At 41.6% G+C, this 20,122-nt stretch overlaps 2 protein-coding genes across 3 annotated transcripts; both read right to left on the bottom strand.

The window, feature by feature from the left end:
* Positions 1-22: 22 nt before the first annotated feature.
* On the bottom strand, positions 23-20,107 carry esr1 (estrogen receptor 1). Its single transcript, XM_070848804.1, has 11 exons — positions 20,003-20,107; positions 11,253-11,316; positions 10,156-10,581; positions 8,983-9,209; positions 7,985-8,101; positions 7,168-7,361; positions 6,749-6,902; positions 4,638-4,776; positions 3,429-3,562; positions 2,595-2,778; positions 23-2,059 (listed from the first exon to the last, which is right to left on the bottom strand). The coding sequence occupies exons 2-11, from the start codon at positions 11,261-11,263 to the stop codon at positions 1,738-1,740; spliced, it is 1,908 nt and encodes a 635-aa protein (XP_070704905.1). The 5' UTR covers positions 11,264-11,316; positions 20,003-20,107; the 3' UTR covers positions 23-1,737.
* On the bottom strand, positions 12,825-20,019 carry armt1 (acidic residue methyltransferase 1). Of its 2 annotated transcripts, XM_070848806.1 has the most exons (6): positions 19,885-20,019; positions 16,030-16,106; positions 15,529-15,634; positions 15,200-15,432; positions 14,824-14,989; positions 12,825-14,503 (listed from the first exon to the last, which is right to left on the bottom strand). In XM_070848806.1, exons 2-6 carry the CDS (start codon positions 16,089-16,091, stop codon positions 13,715-13,717), a joined length of 1,356 nt encoding a protein of 451 aa, XP_070704907.1. In that variant the 5' UTR covers positions 16,092-16,106; positions 19,885-20,019; the 3' UTR covers positions 12,825-13,714. The 2 variants fall into 2 exon arrangements, with proteins under 2 accessions (XP_070704907.1, XP_070704906.1); XM_070848805.1 differs by lacking the exon at positions 19,885-20,019 and having other exon boundaries at positions 16,030-17,436.
* Positions 20,108-20,122: the final 15 nt, after the last annotated feature.

The following is a 20,122-nucleotide window of genomic DNA, read 5'->3' as shown; positions in this document are numbered from 1 at the left end:
TGGTGAGTAACATTTTCCCAATTAATGCTTTTATTTTTCTGCACAGTAAACAAATGACAGTCGGTTTAGGTTTGACTGGATTTACACTTAACAGTTTAAGGGGTCAAATCCAGTTTTCTGATACTGAATAGTCTCTGAGTGGCACACACATCAGGTCTGACTGTTTAAGGCTGCAGTGTGACGGCATCTCTTTTTTTTATCGTTTCAATCCTGACAACACACATTAATTGCCTGCGTTCTCTATTCAGTCAATTGTTGGCCATTATTCCAAAATATTGAATGCTCATGTCCAAGCTTCACAGAGAAGACACACAACAGTGGAAATCCAGGTGTGTAAATCCAGCCAAATGTGTAACGACTGAATCCATGGATGAAGTGTAACCGGTTGTAGCTTTGACGTGGTTGAAATGTCGAACAACTGCATCAAGACAAAAATCTAAGCATCAAATCAGCTTAGAGCCACTTAAAGCTCATTGCCTCAGGTTTCTCTCAGTTGCAGTCTCTCCACCACACACACACAATCACACATAAAACAAGACAAAAAACTTAAACTAGTTGCAAGTAAGCACAAAGAACCAACCACCGATACACGAGAAGCTGTGGAAAGGAGTAGGGCTGGGTATCGTTACCAGTACCAAAGTACCAATACCAGGGCCCTTAAAGTGATACCGATACCAACAGAGTACTTCATTAGATACTTTTTCTTGATGAGGTGCTTTAACAGGTTAGTCGTGTTCCCAGTTTTTCCTGTGACAATCCCTCCACATTTTCTGCATTTATTTTAACAGACGCCACAGCTTCAACCCTGACTGTATGGGCTGAAGCTGCTAAGGCAGTGGGCCAATCACACATTGTATTACATCACAGAACACTTGAGGTAAGAAAACAGCTGCAAGTAAAACCAAACAGCCTTTTTTTCCCAGATCTGTGTGCAAAACCAATCAAATGTAGGTATCGTTTCACTGTTTGGATACCACTTGGTTCTGGGTTATTTCAATTGATCCAGCCGATGCTCGGCCCTACAGCAGGGTGAAGTTACCCCAACCATAAAGCTGTCATCCTTCATTGTGTAACCAGTGCTCTAGGATGTAATAATACAATTTTAATCAAGTCAGAATTTAACAGGCATATCCTCAGCCACTGTTGATGTCATCATTTCATCATTGAATCATTTTCTTCCCCAAAGTTTAAAATTATGTGTGCACATAAGGCACGATAGCTGACATTTAGTTCTGAACAATATTCAAACACAAAATAAATTCCACATTCATTTTAACCAGTTTTATCATAGTTTAGTGCTTGATCGTCATCAGTATGTAAAAGTGAAAATAATGCCCAACAGCCCCTTGAACCCAAGAGGAAGTGCACTTTGGTTGAGGCGAATAACAAGAAAAATTAGCTGCTCGTCATTTCAGATCACCGTAGCTATAACATGACCTAACGCCTGTCGTTTTGGGAAAAATAAGCTGTGCTGTAAAGCTGTTAGAGACTGACTCAACATCACAGATTTCAAGAAAGGCAGCATAGAAGATTAACTGCACTGAAGCTCATATTGTGGTGAATGGGAGTAGTGCAAACAAGGAAAAATGTCTCCCTCAACAGCTACACCTACAAAATCACTTAATTTATAAATAATCATCTCATGACATGACTTCACATACAGCCTTTATCTTTCATTCTGTGTACGACACTCATCATCCATAAAAATGACTTTTGACCTTCAGGTGTTGCTCTGTCTCATAGGATGTGGGTGCATTCAGAGCGGGACCCTCCATACTGCAGGACACCCGGACATGTGGGGGCTCTGCTCGCGCTCTCGTGGCCGACTCGGTGGCCTGAACTGGAACCAGCTGAAGAGGAGCCGCTGCTGCCACTGTTGTTGTTGGTGGTGGTGGTGGTGGTGGTGGTGGAGGGAGGCGCTCTGTCAGCCTGGGACCAGGACTGGCCTGGTTTGTCTGGGCGGTGGATGCGGTGAGCGTCCAGCATCTCCAGCAGCAGGTCGTACAGAGGCACTTTGTTCTTGCACTTCATGTTGTAGAGATGCTCCATGCCTTTGTTGCTGCAGAGACAGGAGGGATCGGAAAGAGTCTGTGAATCAGAGTGCTTTCTACATCCCTGAAGGCTCTGTTCGATTTTCTCCTTTTGTTCTCTTGCATTCTGATTTCATTCATGTTTACATTTGCCCTTCAGTTGAGTTTTTTTCTGCAGCTTTTGTGCAAGTTTTATTCACAGCCCTCTTTGGAGAATTATCCTTCCAAGTACTTTTCATTTACTCAGGCTGGTATTTTTTCTGTAGTTTTATTTTGTTGTCAACAAATCTAATATGTGTTAGTCAGTCTCTCCATACTTTCAGGTTACAAGTTTCATCCTTTAAATGCTGGTTAAGCAGTTTTCCCTAAAGAAACTGTTTCATTGTGGTTTATACTGTCAATTATGCTTCTAAAGACAGCCTGAACCTTTTTAAAGCATTTATCTTTTAAGCTCTGACTATGTAAGCTTCTATTACTGAAGCACGACTCTCAGCAGAACATGTTAAGATCGAAAGACTTTTAATGTGGTAAAAACAAAAGAGACCTTTTCTAATTTAATTTCACCTCATGTGCCTGATGTGGGAGAGCAGGAGGAGCAGCTGGGCCTGACGTCTCGACTGCTGCTGAGCCGAACATCCTGATTGGCCGATGTGATGTATGAGAGCATCTGTGATGGTGTCCAGCATGTTCTGCACTGCCACGCTGTCGTGGAGGGGCTCCATTGTGCCGGTGCAGAAAGAGAAGGCACCTCAAAGGGGAAAAACATAATGGCCCTTTCTTTTCTTACACAGTCAGAGTGAGACACCTCATATAGATACAACTCAACTTGCAGCAGGTCCAAGAAAAAAACAAAAAACTTTTACTAGATAAAAGATCTGACTCAGACAAACGTAGAATAGCAGAGGATTAATTGCAGAAGCTGTATTGCAGGTACAGCAATCAAAAGTTCATCTGGCTCCAGCAGCTGTGCCAGTAGTGTCATCCCACCGGTATTTCAGTCTACTCAGTTTCCTATATAGAATATCTCAATCTCCGGGACAAACATAGCCCTCTGTGGTGTCTCATGTTGTCATGGGAACAGTTATCAGGCATATTGACGGTACAAGCCTTTCCAGAACACTCTGTTCGGCTAATGTGCCTGAGTGGTGTTTAGCTGCCACACCGCTGTGGGTGTAGTTTGACACCCTTTAGTGTTTACTGTCAGGGACTGAAAGGGAAACCTGCGACAAAGTGGCGCAGATGTAGAAAAAAACACGTGGAATTAAAGAAAGATTAAGTTTTTATGAGAGAAGAGTCTTTTATGTCCTGTGTTTCCAGGTATCAGTTTACTCTGTTGAAAATGTGTCATAAGAAGGGGACCAAAACTGTCAACACACACACACACACTTGTTGCCTCACCAGAGTTGAGCAAGATGATAGCTTTGAGGCAGACAAACTCCTCCGGTTTGAGCTTGAGCATGCGGAAGCGGGAGGCGGTGGCCAGCAGCATGTCAAAGATCTCAGCCATGCCCTCCACACAGTCGCCTTCATTCCTGGAGAGCAGGAGAAAGGAAAATATGAGAAGTTTTGTTCAGATTTGATTTCACTTTTCTTCTCGTTTTGGTACACATGAAAAATATGAGATCAATATAACGTAAAGCTCAGTCAAAAACAGAACCCAAGTTCTGAGCTGCGGCGCGTCACCTGGGGAAGAAGAGCCTGACTTCATCTGCAACCATGAAACTACCCAAAGAGTGGCCAGATAAACAACTAATGGACTGAATCACTGAGACGCTCCATTTGTCGGCACAGTTGAAAAGTGATGGAAAGATGGATGATATCCAGCGGTTGGAGTGCAAGATAAACTTGGACAGCACAGAGCCAATGGAATTTGTCAACCATGACCCACAGCATTTTAGTCATCATGTCCAATTGGTGAGGACACTCATAGAGGGACCAGGTTTTAGAGATAATACTCTGTAATACACTTTTGAATCAAATGGGACCATCAGGCACATCACAGGGTAAAAGCTCTGTCTGTCTGCATGTCTCCCTCATCCCTCTCTCTGTCTCCACCGCCCTCTCTTTTTCTCTCTGAGGCAGATACTGTGGTTTGGCGAGCTTGTTTACTTTGAACACGAGGGGAAGTGGAGGGAACAGGCTGTGCCTGCAAAGCAGAAAGCCTCGTCTCATGTCTCCCTGCATCTCTATTTTCTCGTGCTCTCCATTCGTCATTTAGCCCTCTCTCTTCCACCTTCTTCCCTGTCATCTCTCCCTCTGACATTCTTACTTCTCTACCATTCCTTGCATTGAGGCTTTGATTAAATCTCTGTCCTGGTTGCCAGCTCAGCACTGTAATGATGACGGGGTATTTCAGGTTAGAGAGAAGCTGCTCTCCTCTCAGTGGGGAACATGTAATTAGTCTTTCACTCCATGATGGGCGTGTTGGGATGGCACAATGGCTGGCAGGGTGTGAAATGGAAAATCTACAATGCTGATGTATCACCTTTAAGATCTGTGTGAGAGTGAAGGAAAGATGAAGAAATAAGAGAAAAAGCAGGGACAGAGAGAAGAAAAAGTATAGAAAGGTGTGCACCACAAAGAAGTCACGTGAGTATTCCTCGCTACCTGTCCAGTATGAGGTCCTGTGCAAAGATGAGTTTTCCAGGGCAGTGGATGGACCTCCAGATGAGCCCAATCATCAGCACCTCCAGCCATGAGCTCTCCAGCAGCTGCACCTGATCGTGAAGGGACAGCTGCAGGAAACCTAGAGACACATACAAAAAGTGCACATTAACAAGTTGTTAGGTTAGAGGATCGAGGTGATCCACGCCAACTCTGTCCAGAGGCCATATCCGCGCTCAAGTCAACTCCAAATAAAAACGTCACTAGAAACTGAACAATATATGTATGTGTATCCTCATCACAGCCATTATTTGGAATTAAGGTCAAATGCAAACACAGAAAAAAACTCACTAAGTGGCGCTGATAATTTGGAGCGGTGGGTGTTAATTGTCAGTGTGGTGTGGAATATCAATGCTCCCAGAGTTTAATGTTTTCTGTGCACCTTCAATCCCACTCATAAAAACAAAAATATGCATGCTCTTGTTTTCTGGCAGGGAATGGCTACTTAAATGAAGCCATCTGCAATCTCTCTACTCTCATAAGAAGCCTTATCGCTGGCACTCAGCTGTCTCAATTCATATGTAATTACAGCCAATTCATTCCCATTGTCCCCCTCTGTACCCCGTTTGGGACCCCGTGCAATTAAAACTGTGTGTCTTTGAGCTTTTAGTGACGCACAAGGTTGTAATACCTCAAAATCAGGATTTACTCACTTAGAGAGCTTATCTGTGTGTGTGTGTGTGTGTGTGTGTGTGTGTGTGTGTGTGTGTGTGTGTGTGTGTGTGTGTGTATGCAAAAGGGTGATGTGTCCTATACTGCATTTAGGCTCTATGGGGTGCCAGCAGATTGGCCAAACAATCCCCTCAAAGGTGATGGCTGTAATTACCATCACTATAATGGCTCTGCATGTGTGTGTGTGAGTGTGTGTGTGTGTGTGTGTTTCCACTATAAAGGTCTCCCATCACCTCGCTGTTACCTAAGCAGTCAAACAGACAACAATCGAGGGCCAAAATTTCTCCCACATGGTGAATCTGTATATTAAATGTTTAAGACAGACAATGTTTGGGGTTTTTGTCCTAATTTAGACCAGATATGTCACAGATGTCATGGCGCTGACATGTTTTGCACCTGCCCTCACTTACATACTCACAGGTTTCTGAATATCTGCTCGAGACCTGATGATGTTAATGAATGTTGAGAAAATTTACAGTGAGAGGCTTTTATTTCACCTTGAATCCTACGATCCAATGGTTTTATAATCTTAATAGCCTTCACGACAGGTTGTGAAGAGAAGACTTATTAACTTTTTGGAATTTTCTATGTTTCCATGTTCTAAGTTTTTATTATTTCTGCACCTCATCAATAGCAGAAGATGGCAGTGTATCTAAAGGGGGGTGAGAGCTTGACGTAGTGGGACAGAGAGGTCTGTTTGTTTATGGATTAAAACAATACATTTATATCATCAGTCTTTTTCTGGATTCAAGTTAATGTTGATTCTCTTTCATAAAATGCTTTTATTAAACTTTAAAACTGTTAAAAGTTTAGCAACAAATTGGCTCTTTTTTGTCTTACAGGCCTGAGTAACCATCCAAGTTCCATGAAAGCAAATGGACTATCACTTCTTTCACAAAGTACAGCAGAGCTTCTGTTATGTTGGCCACGGTCATAAGTCAAAATAATACAGCTGTTAACACAACATTACAACATACCTGATTTACAAAGGTCAGAATCTAAAAAAAAAAAGTTTCTAGCGCTGCTTATGATCACATGTCATTTTATAATCCACAATGCAACACAGTTTTTGGATATTTGTATAAAAATGTTTTTTCTCCTAATACTCACACACATAATCTTTAGACATCTTATTTTCCCACATGTATGTAAAAACATGGTGTGGGTAGTTGGTTCATTTTGGACAGAGATAAAAGACGCACGACTGTACTGTTAAAACCATGTTACAGACAGGATATGTTTGATGTTAATGGCCCCTGACTCCTGGCACACTCAACAGAAAGTCTGCGGAGAGCCTGAACCATTCCAGTTCATAGTCATAGTATTTGGGCCAGAAAGTGAATGATCGAACTGATCGGCTACCTTGCCACTCTAAGTAGTACCTGGAAGCTTTTTGGCCCAGGCGATCATGTGAACGAGCTCCTTATCGGCCATGCTGGTGAGCAGCGTCATCATGGTGACCTCGGTGTAGGGCCGGTTCAGCTTCTGACGGGAGCACAGCATTGGGGGCTCGGCACCCTGGAGCAGGAGGAGCACCTGGAGGAAGCAGCGGATGAACAGTCACACTGTGAGTCCATTTAATCAGGAAATTCTGAGCTGTTGTGTTTCAAACTGTTTTAAAGTGACTACAAATATGTCTCGACATCCACTAACCAGGATGCCATGCAATGTGGTGTGAATATTCATGGTCCCCAGAGCATGACTCCTCACATTTCTTAGAGATTCAGATTTCATCCTGGCCAACAGTTTGCACTACAACAAGGCATTTCAAAGACAAATGTTACAGTCTCCACATGAGCACCTGGTCAGGAGGCATGCTAGTCACCGATGGTTTTACATCACCACCACCAGCACTGCCGCTGCTGCTGTGTTTCCTCCTGTCCTGGGGGGGCAGCGTTCTATGCTCCAGGACCTTAGAGGCCTTGTCTCTGTCACTGGTGCCGGACCGTCGTCGTTTGTCACGCCGCAAAACACGCCCACGGTCCTTGCGTACACCTTGAACACACAAGAGGGATTTCAAATAAAATACCATGCAGATGCACACAACACACACACACACACACACACACACACACACACACACACACACACAATCATCCAGCTTTCTCCTAACTCTCACATAACTTCATATCCCGTTCTTACCACAAAGTCCGCCAGTGTAGATTATATGGATGCCTGTGTGATTCAAGAAGTATGAAAACAAAAATGTGGGTGTGTGTTAATCAGTAGTTGTACTCCTTCAGGGGAAATCACTTCAAGGTCATGTTAAAGTTAGTGTCAAGCTTATCTGCATCCTCCAGCGCACATTTTTGTGCCAGGCCTCTCAGCAGCGAGCTTTGATTGATAGATGGCACGTAGTTTAGAAATTTGTTCAGAAGACGGCAATCAAATTGGCTTATTCTGCTAATATGAAAACACTACACAGAAATGGTACGATGAGATAACAAATCATAGAAGTCCAAAAAATGTACAAGTAAAAGCACTATGACAATCAATAATATTGCTGATTTCACTAATAACTGATTGTAAAAAAGACCATTATATAAAATAAAACAAGTTTGAAAAAATAAAAGATGCAAAAAGATGGATGTGTGCTGTCTGCCGGTGTTTCTACCCACCTCCTTTCATCATGCCCACTTCGTAACACTTCCTAAGGCGGCAAGCCTGGCAGCTCTTCCGCCGGTTCCTGTCAATGGTACACTGATTGGTTGCTGGGCACATATAGTCATTGTGACCTGAAATGGAAGAAAATCTATTACTTCAAGCCCCCCACTCCAGAGTTCAGATTTAGGCTTTTTAGTAGCCAGGAACATTCTATTCCCATTTTCAAATGGATCTGAGATGGAGAAAATTAAAACGTAGCATCTTGGCTTTGTCATTGCCATGGAGACTATTGGTTTCTTTTTGACCAGTTTTCCATTGCAAGACTTATCAATACACCAAAGAATCATATCGCAAACATGACTAAGCCACCGACGGCAGATGAAGCACAGAGGCAGCGGTACGTGTCGTATGAAAGGCATGAGATTTAAACAAAGAAGAAAAACATAACAACACAGTAAAAACAAACTTGCTGCAACTCAATTCTATTTCCCTACATTTGAAAAAGTCTCAGTTTCACAATGTCCCAGTTTATGACACGTACTCTCCCTCTTTCTCTGCTTTCTCCGGCTCCACTGTGACTAATGTCTGTGGTTACAGCACTTTATTTCTGTACCATGAACTTATTAAACAGCTGGCACAAAATCACTCTCACATCCTTTAACATCCAAACTTTAATTTTGTTGTTGTGGATGTTCTTTAGATTCCCAGATGTGCCAAATTAAACCACCATATATTTTACACCCATTCTGATGGGACAGTGCTCCATTTCTTTCTGTGTACTGTTGATTGTGTTCCTTTGTATGGCTATAATTGTCCATGACAGATAAAGTAAAAACATAATTTAAGTTTGAGTATTTGTTAGTACTAATTAATGTGTTAATGTGTAGAGTTTCAGAAAAATTTTGACGTTTCCTACATGAAATTTGAGACCTAAACTAAACTAAAGTAATAAGTCAAGGTTTCAGAATTACATTCAGCGGTCACAAATAGATGAAGCACACAGGTTACCTACCCTGGATGCTTCTCTTAAAAAAAGCCTTGCAGCCCTCACAGGACCACACCCCGTAGTGGTAACCAGAGGCATAGTCACTGCAAACGGCACAGAAACGCATCTCTTTGGCCATCTCAAACCCTCTGGCACCGGCACCAGCCCCTGATTCCCCCACACCATATGACTCGTCACTGGTGCCACACTGGTCCTCTCTGGACACTGACTGCTGACTGGATGGGACACTGGACCTGCCACAGGATTTAAGATCAGTTAAATTATCTCACATATTCACTTGAAATTGAAATTGAAAACAAATTGTTTTCATAAACAATAAATTTGATGCATTTGTGGTGCAGATGAAGTAATATAAATCTATTTTTATTGTCATAAAATCAAAAAAAGTTGCTCTTCATGGAACGCTAGAGCTCGTAACTACTTCATTACAGATCAATTCTTTATTAAAAACATTTCTAACATCGACTAGTGGAAAAGCACTTAAAATAGAGTACTATTTTCCACCTGAGCCAGGAAGCAATCTGTACATGTATTTCTGTTGTTCTTTCGGATTGTTCCTTTCTCAAGGTCCTTGACAAAGTCCTTAATCTCTGGAATTAAAAACCAGGGCAAAGCTTGATCCTTTACTATAGAGATAATGGCAATGTTTTGTATAAAGCAAAAGATTAAAAACAATGTGGTAACTGCGTTATGTGAACTGAGCAGAGAGCCAATGCTATAATACACGAGTGAAAGATATCAAATGTGGTTATTTGGTAATATTTTCTCTTCAAGCACTTAAACACAGGAAACACCAAGTCAGTGGAGAAAATTCAGTAAAATCAAGAAATATATAAATGAATTGTCATGAACAAAACAAACTGAGAATTTATTTCTACATGGATTTCATTGTTTAACTTTGTAGTTAATTATGATGGTGAGGGGAAAAAGCCATACTGGAGAAACAAATCCGTCGGGTTGACTGATGCACTGCTTCTATTGGTTAAATAATCACTAAAGCACAAACAAACCTGACCAAACAATCAGATTCAAGCACTGGAGGAGGTGATCTCTCACAAATGGCTTCCCACATTACTACATGCAGAAGTAACAGAAAAAGATAAAGCAGTAATTTACACTTGGTGGTGTCTATAAAAGTTTTCTCCACTCTGGTGATGAAGACAAATTGTATTCCCTCACCTGTAGACGGGTGTTGAGGTGGTTTCCAGATAGTGGTGGTTAGGTGGGTGCATAAAGGGGCTGAGTCGGGGGCTGGAGGGCACAAACACAAGAGGACTTGTAGGCCCGCTGCCCAGGGACTGAAGACTGCCATCTGAGGGTGGTCCATGGGCGTCTAGAGGAGCAGAGTAGTAGCTAGGGGTGGAGTGGCTGTAAAGAGGAGTCGGGGCAGGGGTGGGGGAGGCATAGTCGTACGTCCCTTCCAGGAAGTCCACAGTGGCTACCCCTCCAGGCCCCCGGCTCTCTTCGGGATACATGTCACTGAGGGGGGCACGCAGCGGAGGCGAGGAACGCTGTGGGGAGAGGGTCTCCAGTTCTGAGAAGGCTGAGCTGATCCTGGGTCTGAGTACTGGTCCACAAGGCTGCCTGCTCTGCGCTGGGCTCTGCCTGAGCAACATCACAGCACAACAGCACTGATATGCAACATGATTTAGACTTGCTCTCCCATTTACTGGGAGGGGGAGTGCTGCTCTCCCTCTCTCTTTACTCCTTCCTCACTCTCTCTCTGCCTCTCTTGCCTTTTTTCCAATAAAGCCTGTCAGGCAACTTGAAGAGTCCACAATTCTTCCAGTCCCTTTGCCCTATCTGTCTTGAGCTTCCACCCACCGAGCCAAAAAAAAAAAAGACTCCTCCCAGCCTCCTTAAAGGTTTTGTGGTCATCAGAGCCTTTCCCTCATTTTCTCTCATACATTTCTACTAGTGTGTAGGAGGAAGGGAAGGCTGGTGGGATAGTGAAAAAGGAGGATGGACAGAGAAATAGTGATTCCCAAACAACTTCCCTCCCATCTCTGTCATACAAATATTCTCTTAAAATTTCTTAAATTGAAAAGCTTACAGCTGGTATCCAGAAAAGAAGTGTAAACTAACAGTAAGCTTTTGGGTGATACTCAGCACACCACCAGCGTGACGTATAACTGGTCTATTTGTAGCCGGTTTATTGAATACACCTCAGACTATGCAGTAAATTAAATCACTGTGGAAATGAGAAACATTATGACACTAGTTTTAACAGTGGGAGATAAAAGGAAAACCAAAATCTACCAGGATGCACAACTTACCTCTTACACATGAATCACCATCGAGTCTTCTCTTTGCCTCTCTGCCTGCCTCTCAGACATCTAGCTGGACCCGTTAGGCACAATGGAAACAGTGGAAAGGTTAAAAAAAGAAGATAAACAAGTTAAAGATGCAGCCAAATCAATAATCACGGTGTGGTGAAGTGCCAGGTCACCATAACACAGCAAACAGAGAAGAAGGTCAAATCTCATTCCAACAGCCAATAATTACACAATCAATCCCAGATGAGGGGATTGACAATATTTTTAATCAGATGCTGCATTACCAGAATTTTGTCTTTTGATAATCATTATAAAGAAATTGTCAAATAATCGTAGTTTCCTGGTGACAGGTGAAAATAGGATGACACATATTATAGAATCATAATATGGGCCAGTCAATCATTATTACCTAATCAGGACACGTCACGGATTAAATAGAACACTATAAAGTTCATAAACAAATCAATGGGGCAGAGCGTTTATGCAAATAATGATTTAAGAGAATCAGTGTTCATGTTAAAGGCACAAACATTCCAGGTTTGTGATTGTCAGAGATCCTTTTAGTCCGTGCATGTTTAGGGACCTGGCATCAAGGTTTTAAAAAGAAAAAAAAAAACCTTTCTGAGCTGAAACACATCATGTAAGGCTCATTTACAAACATTCAAATAAAAAAAAAAGTAAAATAAAAAAATGTAATAATATAGGACCAGAAATTATTTTTTAATGCACACATTGACAAGAAGTTGTTTTGTAATTATGAATTACAGATCAAAAAATAAATGATAGAAATTATAAGTTACTAAAAATGTACTTATTTCTATATGATATTAGCTTCTGACACACATAGTCAATTATACAAGAAATTCATAAAGATAAAAATGATTACAGGGAACTGTAATACTGAGGAAAGCCTCAATACGGGGTACAGTGACTTCATTTTCCCTTCTCTGTGCAACATCTTTCTGGAGTAAACAACCCAATTTTCAGGACATGTCAGGTCAAGTGGAAAACAAGTAGCCCTGATTAGGATATATATTTTTTTGCATTTCACCTGGAATAAAATGAAGACGCTGTTACATTAGAGAACTGGAAAATAAAGGGCGAGAAATGAAACTGCTAAATCACCTAAATGGCTCAAGATATGCTCGTTCTCACCATAATTGACTTCATTTTCATAACAGACCACATTCACAAAGCATGTCAGTAGGCTAAATGATGCCGTTCAGTTTTCCCAGCTCACTGTGGAATTGTAACGCACACGTTGCAGCTTTTCCAGCTGTTTGTTCGTTGTTTTTCTAGGTCCAACCTGACCCTGAGTGTATTAAAGTTCAACAGGTAGCAACTGTATTAAGAGAACAATGAAAAATGTCACTACTAGTGAAAATTTTAAATGGATTGTTTTGAGTATGTACTGATGCTTTAGCTCACAATTTTTGGATGCATCAAACTAAAATACTGTTGCCTGCATTCTGATAAAAAATGCTAGATAACACGAAAAAATAATCTGCCAAAGTCATTACTACCTACAGCTTCCATTTCCTACGCCTGTAAAATACAACAGTGGGACAAAAAGACCAGTCATTCATTTTCTTTATTAAATCAAACCCATTCATGAAAATGATATAATTTCCCTCAGCAGCAATGAGAAGGGTCCAGTTAACATTACCTCTGAGGTACAGACACTGACAATGAGGATTTAGATGAAATAACAATGTGCACAGAGACATCAATTTTTATCTATGAAGATACAGACGTCTGTATTTTAAAACAAACACACATCGACACTTACTGCCATTACTGTTACACTGCCCCAATAACAGTCTCTTTCAAACTGAAGAAAACAGTTACCAAATGATACTATGATCTGCTAAATTTATGGCTGCCTGCATGTTCTGATGCATGCATATCAATAATACCAAGCATAACAGTAAAGCAACCTGAGCTGAACTAAGATAAAATTAATAAAATATTGTGTTTATCATCAACTCTTCCACTGCATGCAAAAACTAATGTGTTGCTGCTCTAGGATGAAAGCCTTATTTTAACCCAGTAATTAACAGCATCTACATTAACCTGTAAACATTATGACTTAATACATTGTGCACAACATATAAGCTATTTGCAGTAAAATACAGAATACATGAATCAGCCAAAAAAACAACAACTTTGATTTGTTACCTCAGAGGATAAATCTGTTACTGTAAACAACCGTTTGGTGCCAATAGTGCTAACATTTTAAATATGACATGGTACAATTTTGTAGTGAAAATAGCTGTTAAATATTTCTGTTACGGTGCATCTCTGTATCAAACATGATGAAGTGCTGAATAATGATGTGGAACAAAGACATTTAACAACCTTGTGTAACTTAATGGTCTTATGGCTTAAAGGTAACTCCTGCTTATGATACTTCTTACTGTAATGTCCTTGTGAATCCACATCTTCCCAGTGAAATCCTGTGGTCAGACTTGCTCTTCCAACTCTGGGATGTAGAACTGAATGACAGCGTACTTGCCGCTGGTCATCCAGTCTGGTTCTTGGAAGGTGAGCTTCTCCCCTTGGCCCGGCTGTAGGCCGACCTGAACGTTGGCCTTGAGAGTCCTCAGGCTGCATAGTGGCGCAGGCCCAAAGCCTCTTAGTGCAGTATCGAAGCCCACTGTGTGATCCCACTCCCTGTCCCCCGTCAGCTTTCTGTAGTTGAGATCACCTTTAAACAGCACCAAGTCTGCCCTCTTCAGGGTTGCATACAGGTCAGGAGCATCAGCTGCCATGTCACAGAACTCATGTGGCTGTGTCCAGAAAGGATGGTCATGGTAGGACCACACACCCTCCTTCAGGTAGCTCTGCCAACGGTAACCACTCTTGGACATCCACTTGTGATTGGCTGCCATGGTCTGCCGGATGGTCCACTGAAAATCATTAGCTGTGACATCAGAGACAAACCACGGGAAGCATTTACCATGAAAATGGACCTCATGGACAAGGCCAGAGGAAACTAGGAAATCTGCTAAGACCAGGTCAGTGACTAACTCAAAGCCAGCATTGTCTAGAACAATGTCCACTCTGCCAGCAGTGCTTTTCCCTGACTGTCTTGGCCTCTGGGCAGACATTAATGTTGACCATAGCATGTTGGAGTCGTTCACCAAGATGAAGGGTTGTAGGCTATCGAGGGAATCTATTGGACTGGCCTTCTGTGAGTTGTCTTGGCCGGCAGAGATTGACAGATCACACTTGTTCCCCCATAGAGAAACCTAGGAAGAGTCAAATAAAAAGTTAAACGTATTGCAATGTGTTCACTTAGCCAGAATAGGATAAATGAGAAAGTGATTACGTTGTATGACTTGATTCATTTATTATATCATTTGTCAGTTTTTTTTCATTGAAAGTAGCAGCGTTGATGAGACTGAACAAATACATTAAAGATACACTTAAAAATACAAAACTGCCCTAAAATATGCTAAAACACTCCATATCCAGTTAGTAATTATCTGTGGACTACGATTATCATTTGAACCATTTTTAATCAAAATACTGATTCATTTTTACCATCACTCGAGAGTCATGTACTGACCTGTAGCAGTTTGTTAAAATGCTCGTACAGCTGACTCTTGGAGAGTTCCTCCACGTTTTTGTTGATGCCCTCCAAGTATGTACATGAAGCCATCACAGCCTGCTGAGACTCAAAAAAGCTCTGTGTCTTTCCCTCATTAAAGACATCATACTCACTGATGGGAGGACTGAAATAAAATCAGAAATAAAGTCATAACTTGAGAAGTAGAACACAAGATAAAGAAACGAGAAAACCTGCATTTACTTCTACGGATGAATTGCTAATAACAATTTTGACAGCAGTTTAAATTGCTATTATTTTGCAGTCCAAAAAATGTGCACTGTGATTGTGGAAATAGGTCCAACATTGACTCCCAATAAAATATGTAAGTGCTTACTTGAGCCAGAGGGCCTCCTGTATCCTGCGGTACATGTAGCACTCCATGTAGAGCCAGGGGGACTTGAACCAGCTGACAGACTCCTGGTCCCCTTGCAGTCTGTGCAGGTACTGGTTCCAGGACTCTTTGTCTTGCAGGCTGTCTGTGAGTTCCAGTGCTGGTTTATCAGTTTGCAACTCATTCCTCAGTTTAGACAGCAGAGATATTGTTTGCTTCTCTGCCTGGATACCCTCCTGCATGAAAATAAGAGGATTTCCCAAATGAATCTCATACTTCCGTAGCACTTAAGGAAAACCACTAGAGTTCAGCTAATCAATGAGCATTGTTACCTCTCCATATTCTTCAAAGAACTTGTTTTTGTTGCGATGTATTGTGTCTATAACTTTGGTCAGGATGGTTGGCAATCTGTCTCTCACGGTCAAATAAGCAAATGACCTGCAGAGAAAAGGTATAATCATTTAAGTTTCGCTGACACCACTTGATACTGAAACAGGTGCATCCACTAGTTAGCTAGCCAGCCAATTCATCTAGCGAGGTGTAAAGTTAGCTCTTGCTTTACAGAAATTACTGCAAAAATTATACTACAACTTATACCTATACTACCCCGTACATGAATACATTTGTTCTAAGCTAACAGAGTAAACGTCGTATGCTTGTATGTGTTCACTCAGTTATTACCAACTCATTGAATCTCTGTTAGCACAAAGCTAATGCTGCTGCTGTCCTGAATACGACACTCCTAAACATTGTGCAGCCATTTAGCTACGGCGGTGTAGTTACCCACACTGTTTAACATAGAGACAAAGTGGTTAAATCAGATGTCAACATACCCAACCACTTTAGCAGACAGTGAAGGAGGAACTCCGGGCAGAGCTTGGTCAGCCGCCATCATTCAGGCAGTAGGAGACTGTTGAAATTCAAACTTTATCGACACAATTTCCCAGGACAGGAACAAAGTTTAGGTGTGTGCTTGAGGCTTCAATGCGACGTGTAGCTTTTGATTGTCTGCGGACGGTATGTGGCGGTGTAGCTTGTATGAAGCGTGGCGTCCTCAGTTTATGATAACGTATATTTTACATTTTAATATTTATTTCCTGCTTCCCTGTTCACTTGGCTTTATTTAAATGCGATGCTGCCATCTAGCGGCTAGTGTGTAAACTGCAATGTCGGCAGGCTGTGTGTCCCATGCATCTCGTCGCTGCCATTACACTTTAAAGACGCTGCATGTTGTGTTTAATTAAAATGTGACCCGCTTCCTGAACCACATATCAGCCATGGGCCTTAAAGACTTAAAGATGGGCCTTTTCTGCGGCGGACCAAGTGGTGGTAAACGCTGCCGCATTGCGCACGGCGGCCTGATGTTGCTGCAGCACCCCGAGCATCCCTTGTCGTCCAGGGCAACGGTTGTCAAGGAGACCTTGATTCGGCCTATCAGAATAGGGCATGTTTCGAACCCCCAGGCTTTTTGGCGGGAAAAGAAGGAGGGGGGAAGAGGATAATTTTGGTGAGTAACGAGTCCCTGCTGGAGACCCTGATTATATACTAATAGACATAATTACATGGACGCACAATATGGTGTGAACAGAATGTCAAACCCATTTGTGAATTTAAGATAATGCAAGTTTATGTAGTACGTAGTAGCAAATTACATCGATCTACATCTTCGGTGAGGTAAAGAGAAGAAGATAGATATTAGCCGCCAAAATATACTATAATAGTATTAACCGTTTGCTACTGAGGCCAGTATCAAGACAATCTGTATTTTCGAGTGTGCTTGAATCTCTTTTTGTAGAACATTACAAATTGATTGGCTGCGCTCACGATTAGCAGGCTGGAAAAACATGCATATCAATTGATTGTGGTGGTGTGTTTTTTTGTCCTTCCTCTTTCAGATCAGCCTCGGTCACTATGGGAACACGGCGGGCCGTCGTCAGGATGTGGGGTCCTTGGGAGTGGGAGTCCAGCTGCGTCCACCTCCGGTGTTCATCACCGCCGGCCTCCCATCCCCCCACCGGGCCCCAGCCTGGCCGGATCTGTTTTTCTAAACCGAGAGAGGAGTGACTCACCACTCCGGTTTCAAAACAGGCCACGGACGGGGAGGGGGAGGGCGGCAGTTAACGTTAAAGGCTCTGTTTAAACAGGTGTTTCAGCTCGCCACACAGTCCTCTCTTGCAACAGCAGGAAGAGCTATGAAGTATTTTTCATTTCTGTCTGAAATTGTGCACTGACGCCAGGATTGTTAAAAATCAGACGCTAATCCACAGCTTTTTCACGTTTTAAGCTATTTCCTGCAGACTAAGCTGTTGGTTTTGACAAATGCATTATTGCAAAAAAAAAGAAAAAAAAATCCATTTAGTGTAAACCAATGGCAGGACAGTCATGTGAAAGTCGAGCCTGTTTCTCTTTTTAATAAACCGACCCGAGAAAGACAAAGAGGGCACGAGAAAGCCAAGTGAACAGACAGGAGCACATCATCTTTTCCAGTATTATCATGAAAATCTATTGATTACAATGCATTGATGATTAAAAACAGTGAGCCAGAGTGGTAACAGTTCTGCTGCTTTAAATAAACCCCTGCTGTGGGCCTTTAAGCAAAGTAAACATGCTTTTATTCTGCTGTCACTCCCATCTACTGTTGCTCTGCCAGTGGTCTCAATCAGTGTTTGCTTGTGAAACATTTTATACCCCCACAGGCCTAAATTTTATTAGCTAATTAGTTTCAGTAAAGTTGTGGACAGGATCAGATCGGGGACTGTTGTTTGTTGACAGGACTTAAAGCTCCTCAGGCCCTGCTTCACAGACATTTCTGCCCCCTCCCATGCCTCCCGTCTCCTTTTACAGAGAGACTCTCCACCCATTCTCTGCCTGCCCAGCAAGCATTTTCAGAGAACTACTACTTGCTTAGTCTGGTCCTCCTGTGGACTCCCTGTCCTAAGGCTGAAGTGCAACTCTATAATGACAAGTCTGAGGGAAAAAATTGGTGTTTACATTGGGACAGTATCCACCAACTCACTGATTACAACATCTGATGGCAAAATATTGATGTGACTCCAAAGTCCATTTGTGAGGAGGTCCTCCTACACTTCCTGTATCTCTAAACAGGCAATGTGATTTGCCTGAAATCTATTTCCATCACCTCCATGGCTCCCCTCTTTTGGTGATTCCTCTTATTCAAAAATTATTTTCCCCAGCAATGTTTGAGTTTATCAGTTCATGCATGTTTTTAGCAGCACAAAATAACAGAGTATACAGCAGGCAGGGGTAATTACTCCTTTCACACAAAGGCAACAAGTCACAAAAAATGTGTTTACTGCCGGTGTGATTGAATTATTCAAGATTATTTAACCTACAGTGGGTCTATTAGACTGTTTACAATGAGGGATTTACGTATGTTTGCTAACACTGCTTGGTAATGGTGGTGAACACAGGTCTACTATGCACAGGTTGGATCAAATAAACTTATCAGCAGCCCTTGACTAAAAGGTTTGAGACATCAGTTTATAGACTTCTGCCATTATTTCCAGTCTTTAAACAGCTGAATGGGAATGAGTGTAACTTCAAAAATCAAAGAAAACTGTCAAGGACTGCACAAACACATTAAAACATGAGAGTCTTACAAACAGTTATAAGTACAATCTACAAATTAGTGTTTAGGGTTTCAGTGACTGATAATAGTCTGGTATGAATACTAAAACCTGTAATCAATATCTTGCGTCATACAATGAATTGTTTGGGAACCAGGTATACTTATTAAACCAAATGAATGAGTATATCAACAGAAACAAATGTCCCTTATTTGCAAAGATAATTCACTTACTGCTTCCCTAAGTAGGCCTATAGTAAAATCAGGGTGAATCCAAACTGTCCTCTAAAAACAGAGCAAATGTAAGTTTGATCATTTATCCTTTAGAATTTCAAGTTTGTATAAAGCAATTTAGAAATGGCTCAGAGTATGAATTGTGTTGTATATAATATTATCATGCCTGATCACTGGCAGCTTTTAACATTCTTCCCGAAAAGATGGTCTGAAATACAGACAAAATTATTGAAGTTAAAGTGCAATGCTGCAGCTTCTGAGAGGAATACTGTCCTGAATATAACGTACGATTCAAAATTCAAGAACGTTTTCTAAAACACAAATCATAAAACAAAGCATGAACAAATATTATGATAAATAATAAACTCTATAATGATCATTCACTCTGTTACACATTACACTCAAAACTAAGGCAACTAAAACGTGTAGTGTCTCTGTTTTAGTCAGCCTCAACTTACACTAACAATACTGTATGAGTGTAGTCACTGTAGTCATATTACTAATCAAACTTTTTTTTTCAAGTTCACATCTAAACTTACTTTTATCCCAAAACCTGCTGAAATGTGAAGTTTAAAGCAATAAAACGTTTTTAAGATATTTAAAATGTATGGTAGTATGACAGTAGTGACCCCATATTTAGTTTAATATCTTTGTAATATATAATGTATGATTTAAAAAAAAAAAGAAGCCAATTCCATATATCGTTATCATCTAATAATAACATTTAAATATTGGTGTTATCAAAGCTAAAACCCTGCCTTTATGTCCAGATATCTATGCTAGCATTAAAGCGTGCGTACACCTCCCTTTAACTAGTGTGAACCTGGTGTGGGGCTTGGTGCAGTGCTGGATGTAGCAGTGAGCAGACCGTGTTGGTGTTGTAGGGAGGCTGGTTTACTCTCTCAGCCGCTCTTCAGCTCTCTGTTTAGCGGCTAACGGCCTCACGGTGAACCAGCGGGCCGTTAGCAGTTAGTGTCCGGACTCACCGGCTGTCAGTGAAGCGGCTGCTGCTTCATCTCACGGCGGTTACACTGTGCGGGAAACTAACGACAACTCCACCGCCCCCTTTGCTCAACGGATTTTACAACGACTGTGTGTGTGTGTGT

Source organism: Pempheris klunzingeri, chromosome 18 (genome assembly GCF_042242105.1).
Source record: "Pempheris klunzingeri isolate RE-2024b chromosome 18, fPemKlu1.hap1, whole genome shotgun sequence".
NCBI lineage: Eukaryota > Metazoa > Chordata > Actinopteri > Acropomatiformes > Pempheridae > Pempheris > Pempheris klunzingeri.
The sequence above is the reverse complement of the archived record's forward strand: the minus strand, read 5'-3'. Positions and strand labels throughout refer to the sequence as shown.